This window comes from Odontesthes bonariensis, chromosome 1, assembly GCF_027942865.1.
Source record: "Odontesthes bonariensis isolate fOdoBon6 chromosome 1, fOdoBon6.hap1, whole genome shotgun sequence".
Taxonomy (NCBI): domain Eukaryota; kingdom Metazoa; phylum Chordata; class Actinopteri; order Atheriniformes; family Atherinopsidae; genus Odontesthes; species Odontesthes bonariensis.
The window spans coordinates 9,387,668-9,403,405 of NC_134506.1; the positions used below are offsets into that span (position 1 = coordinate 9,387,668).

At 39.0% G+C, this 15,738-nt stretch overlaps 1 protein-coding gene across 1 annotated transcript in view; it reads right to left on the bottom strand.

The window, feature by feature from the left end:
- The window catches only part of LOC142383713 (neural-cadherin-like), a 371,241-nt gene that overhangs the window by 16,120 nt on the left and 339,383 nt on the right, over positions 1-15,738 (bottom strand). The window contains exons 34-35 of the mRNA XM_075469412.1: positions 14,267-14,447; positions 5,993-6,237 (exon numbers count right to left, since the gene is read on the bottom strand). Coding sequence (XP_075325527.1) covers positions 5,993-6,237; positions 14,267-14,447 — 426 coding nt within the window. The remainder of the gene's footprint in view (positions 1-5,992; positions 6,238-14,266; positions 14,448-15,738) is intronic.

Here is a 15,738-nt window from a genome sequence, read left to right on the forward strand (position 1 = left end):
ATAATTACATTCATATAAGCTATTGTGTAATTGTTAAACATCATGTAATTAAGATGTCAGTTACCTAAAATAAGGCACTACTGAGGAATTGATGCAAGATACATATTATTGAGACATAAAACAGAATAAAGAATTAATTAGTTTGTTTTAATATTCTGAATGGATCAAACTATCCATTAAATAGTCTTCTAGCAGTCAGTTATGAATTTGTATCAGATTTAACAAATCGTTTATTTTAATAAAAAGAAATATATCAGTGCATATTACCAAACTTATTACATCATATGAGTTGATATGAGTTATGACTTTTTTTGCTTGTTTAAAATTGATCAGAGAGAACCAAATGTGTCATATTACTGTCAGACTCTGTGTGTTCATGCTTTGGGTTTCTTTTTCAGGTCATAGAGAATTGGTATCTGCTTCCAATGACATGTAACATGGGCATATTGATTGGTTGGTCTGCTTGTGCTGTTTTGAAATATGTCTGAGCAGAGCGACGACTAAATGGTAAGTTTGGTCATACGTATGCCAATAACATAATTGGTTAAGATTGCACAAAAGATTGTGAACTCTATCAGTGGAGATCAATCAACAACACAAAAACCATGTTTGGCTCCCCATCTACAAGGACTGTCCTCACAGTTAATTGTTTACTGAATCTAAGTAACTGAGTGACTAACTGTAGGTCTCCTTCAATCAGAGCCTTATGGCAGTGTCTGTTTGGAAGCCACTCTTTGGTACATATGGACAGACATATGGCTGAGGTTTGCCAGGCTGCAGTAAAATGACAGTATGAGAAAGGAGATTTTGTTATGTGATGAAATGATTCGTACCTATTCGGCCACAATTCAAAGCACTCTTCACACATGAGTGTGTTCCAATCACCAGCATCATACCATCATGAACAAACACTTAAAATGAAACTAAGTGTGTGTCTCAGACCCACAAACATAAAAACACAAATATACGTTAAAACGCACACAGAACACTAACGAGTTCAGGTTGCAAGTGCCTTGTATCTCTTATTAATTGGTACAAGGCATCAAACCATGAATTCCAGATTGTGCTAATAAGGTCCAACATGTGAACCTGGCCCCAGGGGAAACCATTGTACTGTATCATTTCATGCCACTTCACTTTTCCCATGAGTATGTGTATCTGAGAGAGGGCAGACCAGCCTCAAACGCCTGCAACAGACTGCATGCCATACAATAAATAAAACTTCTACTTCGATCAGATCTGTGGCCTGCTTGACCTCTGCCTTATTATCATCTCTTTCAAATACAACAAAGACTTTTACAGACAAAAACACAGATGTTCTCCAGTATCCACCATTGTGACCTATCTGTGCTTGTTACAAGGTGAATGTCTGGTTAAATTCACAAAGTAGAAACCTTCACAACCTTCAACATTGAAGTATACTGAAACTACTAAAAGACCAACACCTGTTCTTTGACTGAGAGCCCACAGGAACATGAGCTGGGCATCGGCTCTACAACATTGAGCAGAGGCAAATAAAAGGAAGACACACATGTTTAAAAAGAAGTCCCTCCAACTTGTGGATAACTGAACTGTGCCTTTGTCTGGAAACAGGATAAACAATATTATCAATCCAGAGTCAACGTTCTCAGATAAAAATCGCTCCACGCTAATGGGCAGTTTATGCTTGAACATCAGATCGTTGCAGAGCCTCCGGCATAGTTGTGTACCTCGTAGCCTGATGTGCATCTCCTCAGAAATTTAACTACACGTTGTAGCAACTTGGACTGCAACAGTGATTGGTCCATTTGGTAATACATGACTCTATTTACACAGCTTACTACCTCACTTAAATATATCTCTCCTGTGGAACAAAACTAAAAAATGGAACAGGCTGTAATTCTGTCCGATTTTTTCATAAAACAAACACATTAACCAATATCTGCCTGCAGCGATATGCTGCACCCTCAGTTGATGTAACAGTTAGTTGTAGATGTACCATTACATCTAGTGCATTCCCTCTTCTTCAGTGTTACAACAATTTCAGTAAGAGCAATGGCTGTTCAGCACTCATTAGCTCCCTATATACCTACTTCATAAATGCATACAGGAGCAGCAGCTGCTGGAACTCATCACTAGTAAGTAGCAATTAAAGAAGCCTGTTGAATGAGAGGTAAATTATAACCAAAAATAAGTATGGTTGCTGAATAGTTACAGATCCAATTATCGCAAAAAATATAACGGGGAACCATCTTCAAGCTGACCATCACATACTGGACAATAAGATCAAAGCTAATGCCCTTCTTCTGTTCTTCCTATTCAAACATTTAGAGTCTGCAAAAGCAATATTTGATGAAGGTGTTAAAAAAAGTCTCTTGCCCCTACTTAAATTTCAGAGAGAGGAATGCTTGACCAATCGAGCGCGGCATGCTCTACCGATTGAAATTACCACCAGAGCCCCTGGAGCATTGATCTCAATTTCTGCAGGTTTGAGTAAACAGCACCTTATATGCCTGCAAATCAAGTAATTAACACTTAAAACAGAACGGAGCTTCAGCAGGATCAAGGTTGGATGTCGCATTTAATATGAAGCCTGGAGCCAAATTGGAAGGGAGAGATGTGAAATAAAGGTGAAAAGTAGAGGGAGAAATGATCATTTGAGCTCTGTCTGACTAGTCCCAGGATGTGAAGAAGGTGCTTTCTGAATTACCAATGAGACAAGCAGACCGGGCCAGCAGCAGCGTGACCCTGACACCATCCTTCTCCGTACTACGCACCTACCGCCTTCCCTTCCTGCAACATATTGTGTGCTGCCTCCGCTTTGTAATATTCAGTTACCTCTTGTTTTCTCTTAGGATTGTGCAGCGTCCTGTTTCATTTTGTATTCCTCTGATCTGTTGTCACAGACGGCTCTCACACACTGCTCTTTACTCCTCTGTTGCATTGTCCTCAATTAAACAGGGAGAACACGGCATTATACTGACAGTTTGCTGTGTTTGACTGTGCCCACAGCACTTTCTCTGCAGAGGAGCCCTGTAGGAAAAGGAACACAGAGCTAAATGTACAGGTAGATGAATATTCAACAGGCAAATACAGGCCGACAGGCACACAGAAAATGTGGATTTAAACAGCAGCTAACCAATGTGTTCCAGTTTGTTTGTCCACCCACAGGCAAGATGTTGTGCTGGTACAATTTCATTGCAGAAGTTTAGCAGCCACAAACCTCCAAACCCCAAATTGCTTCCACTATTTTCTAAGATTAGAATAAAGAAAGCCGACTATCATGAAAACAGCTGTATACTCAGTCCATTACAAGCTTCTTAGCATTGTAATGTGGTTCTTTTTCAAAGGTAGCCCAGAACCCAATTTACCGATTTCATTAGATTTAAAAGACTTCCAAAAAATAAGACAACAGGGGCAAAGTTGTTGTTTTATATAATCAAAACAAATCCATAAAGAGGGGCTTACATTACTCAGAAGCATGGAAGCACTGATGAACATTTAAAAACTGGGAATAAAAAGGGATCGGTGCTATGTGTACAATATGTCCTTTCAAAACCTCAAAGAGAAATATGGAATAAACAATGAAGATTTTATGAACATCTTCGTTTGAGAGATTACTTGAAAGAAATTCCAAACACAGAAACCATAGATTATAGCACTCAATGTTATAAGTCAGACGTATCACGAGAAGAAATTCAAAGCAGTACCAGAGTCTCAGAGCCTGTGAACCTCTCAACTATATGTATGTTGAGACTAAATGGAGGAAGGATGAAATAAAAACTGAAATTACAATAGAAGAATGGCTGCGCAAACGTGAATCACAAGATAAAACAACAGCCTCAAGTAAAAGAAAAAAAAAATGTAACCTGCTATTGATTCACACCTAAAATAAAAGCTAAACAAAAAAAAGTTCACAGCACTTGTGCTGGCACAGCAATGAGGCAAATCATACATGTATTTTGGGAACACATATCATTCTGGGAAAAATATTGAAGATATACTGGATATGCAATACACAAAGAATTCAAGGTAATGAATCGTGGAAATACAAAAGAATATGTAAAATAATGAGGCTTTGCTTTTAATCTAGGTGCATGCAAGAGGGTGATAACAAAGAATTGGTGTAAGCTTGAACCGCCTACTGTACAGCTGTCAGGGTTATGTTTGATGGTTTGTTTTTCATGTTCTCTCCCTGTGTGTTTCTGTGTGGGATTCTGTTCCTGGTGGCTGTGGCGGCTGGTGGTGCCTTGATTTCTCCTCATCCTCACCTGTGGCTCATCTATTGTCAACTGCTTAAAAGCTCTGGTCCTCTCTCCTCTTGTCACCACTTCGCATGTTCTCCTAAGTGGAAGACTGAACCGGATCTACCAGTGCCTTACCCTCACCTCACACTCTGCTCCACCACCGCTACCAACAGGATCTCTCTGAGTCTGTCATACTATTTACGAACTAACATCTCCCCTCCCAGAAACTCAAGCAATTCTCCTGGAGTAAATATCTGCCAAGCTTCTTCTTGTCCTCGTCACCTGTTTTGGTATTTCAGTACTTCACTGTAAATTAATCACTTACCATTTTCCATACCTGTCTCCTCAGTCTTTGTTGGATCCTGCCTATGAACAAATCCCTAAACAGCTAAGGTTGGAAATTGTAAGAGAGTTTTACACAATAAAAAACAAAAAAAACAACATATTTGCTCAGCGTGAGAGTAAATACAATGTAACCAAAAGGTTACATAAGTCATTTATGAAACTATGGGAAACTGATTCAAAAGTATGTATATAAGCTACAAGATGACAGACTTATTCTTCCATCTGCAATAATAAGCATGCAACACCTTTTTGCCCCGAAGCTCCAGCTGTATAATTCTACATCATTATTATCATCCATCTCCTTTTTCTTTTTACACTTTGCTGCGGGTTTCTCTGACATACCTTTTTAGGGCAAAACAACATTTTTTCATGAGAAAAATTGACAGAGAAGAGTTTTCTGTGGTGAGGCGATTTCTCATCTCATATACAGCACTGATGCTGGATGTGGTATCTTCAGGTGAAGTAAAACGTTTTTACAAGATATAGAGTAACAGCATGATAACAACCATGCTGTTATTGTTAAACCCTTGTGAGTATAACACTGACCATTCAATAAGGTTAACCGTGTAGAAATGTACTTCCATCCACAACCAGTGTGCACTTGGCATGCTAATTTAAATTACCATGGCGATACAGGATGGTGTGAGAAAACTGTGACTTTATGTGATATACCTCACTTGATGTGCTGTTCAGTCTCACAGAAATGGCAACCTTTGTGATTGTGTAATCAGCCGTTTCTCTGTCCCTTTCACAGGCATGTCTGTAAGAAGCTGTAAGGAGTATTTATCAAAAAAGGGACCAATGACTGAATGCTATTGCTTTAAAAGACTGATGAGTGTTATGTATCTAACACCTAAAGAAGTTTTTAGATTATAACACAGCCTCCATTTTTCTCTCACATATGGACAAGACAATCTATTTTCTTTGTTTCTTTTTCTTCAGGGTTTCATTTCCTGTTAGAAATCACTACCATGTCCCCCACTGATAGAAGCCCCACGTAGTAATTATTACATCCACTTCTTAGCAGTGTTAGTTGTCAGGCCCTTGCAGTAGTGAGCATGATAACAATGTTCCTACGATATATAACAGATTACTAAGGATAGACTGAGACATTGATTAGCAAAGAAGAAAAAACATTGTTAAAAACGTGGTGTGAAAGTGTGACAAGGAAAGAATGAGAGCCTTCATTTTTTCTTTAAGTTAAATATTAATTTAGGCTGTACGTCATCAGGTCCTTAAATGGAAATTCCATCATCTGTCAAGTTTGATAGATGTATAATATAAATGGAGTAAGAACAGTAAAGTTGTCATCAGAAAAAAGTATGCATCAAATGTTAGATGCAACGGGGTTATGATAAAAACCGCTATATTGAACAAAATGACTGCAAAATATGTGTAACATGCAGTGGAACAATATCTACCCAATAAGGCCATGAAGCAGATACAGATGGCGAAGAGGGAGCTGAAGCTCAAGCCCACGTCCTCCCTGTAAATTGCCAGTGTTGTCTCGCAGTGCCGTCCCCTGTAACCCTCTGGACAGTGGCAGGTGAATTTGGAGGGCGAATGGGCCACGCAGGTTCCACGGTGACAAGGCCGTGTGGCACACAGGGTGTAGACACACGACTTCCTGGTCCCATTCACACGGATCATGTGACCAGGAGGACATCTGCAGATATGAAGTCGAAAGGAGGAACAAGAGAGAGTTGAAGGAAAAGATGAAGAAACTCAAATGCACTAAATGCACTGTACATGACATCAGATCTGATGAGGTGGGCGTGTTATAGAACTACACGTGAATGAAAACAGATGCAAAGTAAAGAAATATGGTTGCGTAGAAAACAGTGAACTGACCACAACCTCTTCATTATCTCTATATGTGCTCTAATAAAATCAGGATTTTATTGGAGCAGAGCAAGAGTCTGAAAATGCTCTAAGTGACCACGAGTTGATACATGGTCTTAATGAGATGCTTTTCCATCCCAAATTATGATATGTTTTAGCCATCTGACAAATTATTTGAGAGCTTTGATGTTGTGCAGTTTTGGTCAGACTAACATGTGTTATAAAAGTTTGATTGTTGACTGACTAACACAATTACTTTTACTTTTTTTCTAGTGTTAATGTGCCAAGTAAGACCACAATGGTTGACTTTAGATCTATCACTCAAGCCTCAGCCATTGTTCAGTTATGAGAGATAGACGGGGGGGCAGCAGCATCTAGGATCATAAGATTGTGCATGAATGCACAAAGTAATAAGTAAAATGCATATTATGTTAAACAAATGTGGTGTATAATTGTATCCAAATGTAACCAATGACAGGAGTAGTTTTCTTGAGAAATCTACTCTATAAAGAGGAAAATGTATTCAGTATTGATATTTTCCTTGAAATACTCATAGGATTTTAAGTAAATGTGACTACAGTTTCCACCGGTGGAAAAAGTTAATTACTCCTATAATCAGTGATCTCAATAGGATGGAGACTTTAATAGAGAGGGAACTGTGGAACATGAAAATGCTGACTGTGGCACTGGCAGTAACAAGGGTGATTTTATGCAGATGGGGCCACATTTTCTGCCTCACTTCAGAGAGCACCACTGTAATTAAAAGCTCATTTGGGTGGAACAACTCAAACAAACATTTTATGAACCCATTAATGCAGTATCTCATTTAGTGTCCATGGAACAGATCCAGGCTGTTCATTTTGATGATTAGTTTTGTCAGTGGTTTCTTGTGAGGGGCTCGTTGTTCTGTCATAGTAAAGTTAAGTCAATCTTATATATTTGGATCCATGTGGGCCCACCATTCGACATTAAATCCAGAAAAATTGTTTAATTTATTTCCTCTGCCACTAAACAGGCAAGGTAATGAAGAGTTAATGTCCTGTATCTGACTTCTCCTAAACTCTGTTATTATTATATAACCATGTTGATTTCCCACTAATCTGCTTCACTATTTACCCTTGCTGTATTTTAAGAGGCTCTGCCAATCGCATTTGTTTAGAATGCAATCTTTTATTCCATTTTTTAAAAACTTTTGTCTGTTGACAAGTTACTCTTTATAATGCCAATCTAAAAAAAGTGTCACTGTGTAAAATGTAAAAAAAACAAACAAGAATAACAAAGATTAAGAGATGACATAAATCAAACGATTCAGAGAGTGTGAAGACATCTTTGTGTGCAAGGGACACAAAGGTATAATCAACATGCATTCATGAGAATTTCAGGCTTTCATGTGCCAGTGCATTTAAAACAGACTCAGGAACCCTTCCAGAAACCACTGTCTGTGAACACACTTCACCGTGTCATCCACAAATGCAGGTTAAATTTCTATCATGCTACGAAGCCATGTGTGAACGTGATCCAGAAACGCTGCCATCTTCTCTTGGTCAAAGGTAATTTACAATGGACTCAGAAAACTAATCTCTGGTCAGACGAATTTTTTTTTTTAAATAATGGGCCCACCACTCGCGGGGAGGAAATCCGAGGTCGGGTGCAATGTGAGCTGGGTGGCAGGCGAAGGCGGGGACTTGGGCAGGCCAATTTCTGGCGTTGCAAACTGGCTTTAGGGACATGGGATGTCACCTCGCTGGCAGGGAAAGAGCCTGAGCTGGTCTATGACATGGAGCGGCACCAACAAAATATAGCTGGGCTGACCTCCACACACAGCGTTGGCTCTGGAATCAAACTCCTGGAGAAGGGCTGGACTCTCTCATACTCTGGAGTTGCCCATGGAGAGAGGTGTCAGGGGGGTGTGGGGATACTAACTAAATGCACTAACGAAATTTGGTGCTTTGATAAAGCTTCAAATTTATCGATGTCAATGGTAAAGTCTTATCTATTCAAAATGTAACTACTATGTAACTACTTTGTTTCACTCATTAAAGTCCAAATATATGTAGGGACATTTTTAGCCTTATAAACTTGAGGAATTGGCTGTTTTGGCTGAAAGGTAGAACTTTTTTTTATGTAAAACTCGCTCTTCAGTGCCAGAAATTTCTCTCTAGATTCCATCTTGCACTCAGTGCAGGTGTAGGGAGATTTGAATCAGTGCCAAAAAGAATGGAACACACTGTTTCTCTCGTTATTATGTTTTTAATGTCAGTCTTTGAATGACAGTCTTTATAGAAGCTTTTCAACAAAAGCTACAACACATTCATCCCCATGTAAGTTTTATTAGCTATAAAAGCAACTTTACTTTTAACCTTAAGAACAAACACAAAATAGCATGACCTGTCAAAGGCAACCAGAGCCAGACTTCAAATTTAATTTTCACAGCTCACAGTAAATGCCAAGTATCTTGATAATGCAGGGAGAAATATATCTCCATTAAGCTGTTTGAAAGACATTTTAAAAGATAATTAGCTGTGATGGGGATTTGTGTGCCACCACCAAAGCTCAACGCTCAGTGTTCAATATGCCTCGCTGGAGTCTGTGTCGGTCTTGAATGCAGGACACCTGCCAGTCAAACACAATGCTGCTCCTCTCTTCTGCACTCTCTGGTTTTGGCCATTGTTAGCCATAAGTGGAGTTTGTGTTATAATGAGCATAATCGTGTAACCTAAATGAGTGTGGATGCTCACACACAGGAATTAGAAAGAGCTGTAGGACTTTTTGACACAGGTTGCTTTTGGTCTCTACACTCTCGTAACTTTTGCGGGAAGATACTCGTTAAAGAAATTTCCATCCGGAGTATGTGCTTTCAAAAAAGATTTTTTTGCTGTTGTCTGTGCTGAGAATATGTTTTTTTTTTTTCCAAAGAAGTGAAGAACAAGAAGTGGCAAACAATCACAGATGTGAACACAGGCTCAGCTCCAACAGGAGCAACAAAAAATGGTTCCAAACACTGTCAATATTTCTGATATCTATTAATGAAAATCACTGTCATCTATCTTATTAAATGAATTTCTATCAGTGATACATGAATGAATGGCTGGTATTCGGCTGCTATTAAACAACATTATTCGTTCGTCTGATTTGTGCAGACTACATAATTATGCCTTAATCATCCATATAAACCCACCTAGAAACACATCGACCATATACTCACTGGGTATGTGCAAAGGAGTGCAAACAAAAAACCGAGGTTGGCTGCTCAGTTGTGACAAATATGTGACAGGAAATGATAAATCAGTAAAAACACGTTTGACTGATATAACCTCTTTAAGATGCAAATGAGCGTCACTAAATCGTCACTTTATTTCTAAAGGTTCCAGTTGCCCCATCTACACATTAACACATTCATTCTTAATCCATTCACACTGGAAGTAGTAAAAACAGCATTTTCATGTGGAAAAAAATATTTCTGTCCTAGTGTGCACGTAGTTTAACAGTCTGTCTTAGATGTAGTTGCTTGAGTCACAAAATAAATCAAATAACAAATTACAAATAGACCTATTTCACAATTACATGAAATAGGTTGGTTAAATGTTTTTGCTGTAATATCTTGTATTGGCGGTATAATGTGGTAATATTGCTCTCTCCACGGGCTGCACGGTGGTGTGGTAGTTAACACCGTCAGCTCACAGTAAGAGGGTTCCTGGTTTGAATTCCAGCTGGGGCCTTTCTGTGTGGAATTTGCTTGTTCTCTCCATATTTGCGTGGGTTCTCTCTGCTTACTCCGTCTTCCTCCCACCGCCCCAAAGGTTAATTTTGATCCAGATTAATTGGTGGCTCTAAATTGTCCCAAGCAGTGACTGTGGCTGGTTGTTTGTCTCGTTCGTCCCTGTGTGGCCCTGTGATGGACTGGCGACCAGTCCAGGGTGTACCCTGCCTCTCGCCCAATGACAGCAGGGATAGGCTCTAGTACCCCGGGACACTGAGCTGGATTCAGCGAGTACAGAAAACAGATGGATAGATGGATGCTCTCTCCAGTCTCTTCCTTCAGCAGTATCTGCTCCAAAACAGTCTGACCTGACATTGAAATACGCTTCAATAAAGCACTATTTCAGGTATGTAATTGTCTCAGCTGTCCTTGCTTGGAAATAAAGGGTTTCGGAATGAAAGTCTCCTACTGCAGTCTTCTAGTTCGGCAGACATGTTTAAACTCAGTGATTGTGTATGTGGGAATTTAGAGTAATATGTTTAGGTCTAGGGTAAGTTTGTTGGGCTTTGAGGACTCATAGTCAAGATTTACTCCTCTCTAATCATCTTCTGAGGTTTATTTCAGATGGGAAAAAGAGAATAACTAACTGAAGGAGAGTGCAGGTGTGCTGTGTGTGTGGCAGGGACAGGGGGGCGGGGGTGGAGGTTGTTAGAAAACAGAGCTGGGGTGAGAAAAATGAGAGCCGTATAAACCAAGAAATAGAGGAATGGAGTGTAATGTACTGACTGAGTGGGAGAATGAGAGGCACTGTAAAGGAAAAAGCAAGAAAAAAAATTATGGATGAATGATGTGGGTGAGTGGATAAGAGAAGAAAGGAAAAAAAAGGGAAGACGAGATTAAAAGCTAGAAGGCTGCACTGACTGAATAGAGGCTGACATTTCCAGTGGCAGAAAAATTGCTGAGATTTCTGGATGTGGCTGAGAGCACTGTGTTTAATTCAGCTTGTCCAACAGGAGAGGGCTAGTAGCTTGCTGTGGCTTTTCATTGCACAACATTCATGCTGACAGACTAACCAGGGGAAAAATACAATCCTGTGTGCGAAATGTTGATCAAGCAATCAAGCAAGTTTGAACCTCATCAGGGTTTCAAATCCATCCATCTTTCATCCAAAGAGATAATCAGTCACAAATAATGATGTGACAGAGCCGGTGATGCTCACTGCCTTATTCATTATCGTCTAAAGTGGACAATGCTGTTGCTGAACACATTAGCAACAGTGTGTGGCTTTGACTATGAGGCCAGTTTTACACCGAAAATAACCCTACCCACTTTTCACACACATTTTGACATGGTGTTCAAAGAAGTTTCATCTTATCATACAATTCTAATAAAAATGTAACCATCAATATGTCACACAGTATGTTGATGCTTAAAAGGTATCCTGATACCTTGCAGTTAACATCACGTCTCCTGTGATTTATGTTAGTGAGCAACACTGTGTGTGTGCGTGTGTTTGTGTGTGTGTGTAGCTGCATCTCTGCTTGCTTTATCTTTCTGGTTTATGTTCTGTCAATGACTGTCCCCAGTTTGTGGAAAAGGCAAAGGCACAGAGCGAGATATGAAATGATTTTGCTTTTGTTGCTGCCGCTGACAGCGAGAACAGCGAACAGATTCCATGAATACCCAACTGTACAAAAAGATTTTTACAAGTTACTCGGATTGAGACTAAACATAACCACCTCTGCAAAGCAGTATGCTGACAGATACATTGACTTTTACAATGAATTTAAAGAGTGACTGGTTTAAGCAGATATATTATTATCATATTGTCCTTTCAAATAAAAAGTGACAAGCGAGACAAGTTCGACTTCTTCTACACATTGGCTTGATAAATTAATTAAGAGCAATAATAACGACGTCCATGACTTTGTCTGTTGAGCTACTTTACTATTTTCACAAGCTCCTTCATGTAAACAACTTTCACATAGATAACATTAACTTGACCAGAACGTACAAGCATAGGCAGTGATAGATTATGGTAAGTTTGTTTGCTCAACTGTTTAACTCAGAAAGGACACACACAATGAGAAAGTAGAGCAAGTAACAGAGTTTTAAATAAAAAATAAATACGAGATAAAAATAATTAAAAGATTCTCTTCAGGACCCAGAGCCTGGGGTCCTTGGAGCAATATTTTAAGTGAAAGCAGAAAGGAAATTATCTCTATCTATATTTCATCTTTCTACATTGGGAAGATAATCTACCAGAAGCAATTTACGCAGAGACACCGTTAGAATCCGCAATCACTGGGTTATAGAGTTACTACTGCACATCTGTAAAGCTGACAGAGCTTCAGAGACTGACTAAGGAAAGTGATGCAAGTAAATGTAGGAGAGGATGATATCTTGATTTTTACTCCAAAATGAGGCTCTAAAGCAAGGGTGTCAAACTCATTTTCACCGAGGGTCACATCAGCATAATCATTTCCATCAAAGGGCCAGAAATGCAATGTAAAATAAATGTAACTACTCCTTAATGTTAAGTAACTCTGAATATATTACTTATTCAAGTTACAAATATTACATATATATATTTACATAGATATAAAAAAAATATGTTTGGTTGTTGCTCTGTTATTATATCATAAATCCTTTTAATTTGTCAGGTTATGAAACCCACAATCACTCCATCAATCAACGATCAAACTATCCAAGTGAATAAAGAAAAATAACATCAAACACATCAAATGTCAAAGTTATGACATTTACTTTGTTCAAAACTTGAAATATCAAACAAACAAAGCCTTTTAATTCTTGGGTAATTTGTTGTTTTTCTTGATGCCTGATGCTGGTATACTTAGCTCCGTGTTTGGTCTTAAAATGGCGACATAGATCGCACACTTTGACAACCGCCTCACAACAAAAGACATTCCGGTTTTTCTCTTCCCCTTCAAATCTTTCTTGAAACAGAAAAATTGATGCAGAGCATCTGCATCAATTTTTCTCTTCCTGGACATTTTGGGATCATTATTTGTATTTCTCAATTCCACTTGTTGGGAAAATCGCATCGATTTGGAAACATTGCAGTCCAGTGGCGGGATGCCGTCACAGCGCGTAACATAATCGGCATGCATTGTGGGAAATGTAGTTTTTGGTCACTGCACGTATTTGACTTATTTTTAGACAATCAGACCTTTTAAGCTCTCGCGGGCCACATAAAATAACGTGGCGGGCCACAATTGGCCCGCGGGCCATGAGTTTGACACATATGCTCTAAAGGATCCAACAATTCCCATTATTCCCAGGACTCTATGGCATAATTTGTTCGAACTGATGACTCTTAAACTAACAAACACAATTTTATTGCTAGCCCTGTTGAGCTTTCAGAGTGTTTGCCAAAGCAGTCTATAAAATCTCTATACACATATTTTCAATGAGAGTCTGACAGTGGAACAGTTAAATCGATCCCAGGGTACAATCATTGGTTTAATACTGAAGCAATTTTCAGATGTGGAATCTGGACCATTGCTGTTATCTTCGGTTTTTAGCAAGTTGTTGTCATTTGTTCAAGTTGTTGTGACAGTGAACTTGTCTAGCATTGAATGACAGAATGCTATGTTGAAATTATGCAAGTTAATGTTGTCTTAAGATTAGATACTCACTGACTCACAGATATACAGTAACTAGTATGAATTAATAAACTTAATTTGATCTAGTTCTGTAACAAACATGTTATAGAACTGTTATAAAGGTCCAAACTTCAGCAGCATGTCATCATCATGCTACTTGTGGTTTTATGATTTTTTTTCTATTATGCCCTTACTTTTAGGTTTTCCTCACAAAATGCTTTTTAACAGGCGTCCTCATTTCCCAGAAAGCAAATAACCCATAAGACTAAATGCTTCTTTTTCTATGAAATGGTTCTCGTAAGATTTACAACATTTTACCAGGTTTATGACAAATAAAAACTGATCGATGTGTCATCTGCTTTTTAACCTCAACAGCAATTATAATAACATAAACATCAATATCAGGAGCTGAGAAGTGGCTTCAAAGGCTTCAGGTTGGTTTAAAAGCACATCTTCATGCCCTTGAGTCTAAATGATAAGTGTGTGTGTAAGTGTGTGGGTGCGCTAGGCCATGCATTGGTGTGTACCTGCATTCGTGCACTCTCCACAAGTCAACACAGGTAAAGGGAGGGCTACACTGGTTCCTCTTGCAGGAATCAGACGAGCATCCGATAGAGAGTCCTTGTGCGCTGACCTGGGATACCCCATCTCTTAGCTGGCTATCCATTGGCATGTAGTGACCATTGAGGCGTAGATCCCTCATACAGCCTGTAGGAAAAATTAAAATGAAAAAAGGGTTCAGTGGAACATGAACAACACTGTTACATTGGCGTCTTTCCTCAGAGACACAAAATTTAATAGATTTTTTCCTCTATCAGGTTAGCACATAAATCCCTTGTTCTTGATGGATTACAGGTTGCAGTTCTGACAGAATTAATCCACCCACTCTTTCAAATACAGCACTGCCCTGGATTTTTTTTTCATTTATTTATTCATTTGTTCATTCAGTGGGAAAAATGTGTTTTGAGCATGTAGCTGATTTCCTTCATATACTGCAGAATCAAAATACCTGCCTTTCACTCCGAAAGTCTCAAGGCACCGCAGCCCAAAAGTTTGTCTACACACTGGAGCAGTGATTGAAATAGACACACCCTCTGAAATTAGGGTACAGGTAGCGAGAGAACACAGCAGAAGTTGTTCTCAGCATTCAAAGTGTGAATCAGGGATGGCTCATCCATTTAGGTAGATGCATCAGCGCTAAATGAAAATTCACGGTAGTGAAAAACAACATGCATGAATTCAATCTGCATGTGTCTGTGTCTGTTTGTGGTTGCTGCATATTGATCAGACAAAGTAGCAGTACGTTGTGCAAATAGTGGGCCCCACAGGACAAGAATAAAGACAAGAAACACATCAAATCTAAGCTTCACTTTATTGTTTGACCACGTCACATGGTCAAATTTCAATAGGAAGATTGTTGGTTCGATCCCCACTTTTTCAGACAATTAGTCAAAGTATCCTTGGGCAAGATACAGAACCCAACCTATAATGTGTTCCCCAATGGATTAATCTCTGTTAAATGAATGTAATGCAATGATTGATAGGACTTAGAAATTAATGTGCTCGATCACTGTCACAGGATGATGCGGGTTCATCAGTGCTTGAGTTGAGCAAGGTTATTCAATGCATTTAAACAAGAGATCTCAATGATGAATCTTAGAATTATGCAATGTCCTTGCTTTCAACAAACATTAATGTGTTGACAGGATCCTTGCATCCTGATGTTCTCAAAGCTTTTAAGAGCAACAAGGCGTTTAATTAGTTAGAAGCTGCCCAAGACTACGTAAGCAGACAGTGGCTGGTGATCTTCTCCAGGTTGATTGGTCCTTGTTCACTTTAAGAATTATTAAAAGCATTATTCTTGTCAATACTTTTCATTCAAGCTTAATTTCCTTTTGTTTGATGTGCGAATTTTAAGGGATTTGACTTTTTTATGACATTTTGAAGCAGTAGCATACCCAGAAACACTATCATTACTCCTAATCCTGGTGCTTTGACC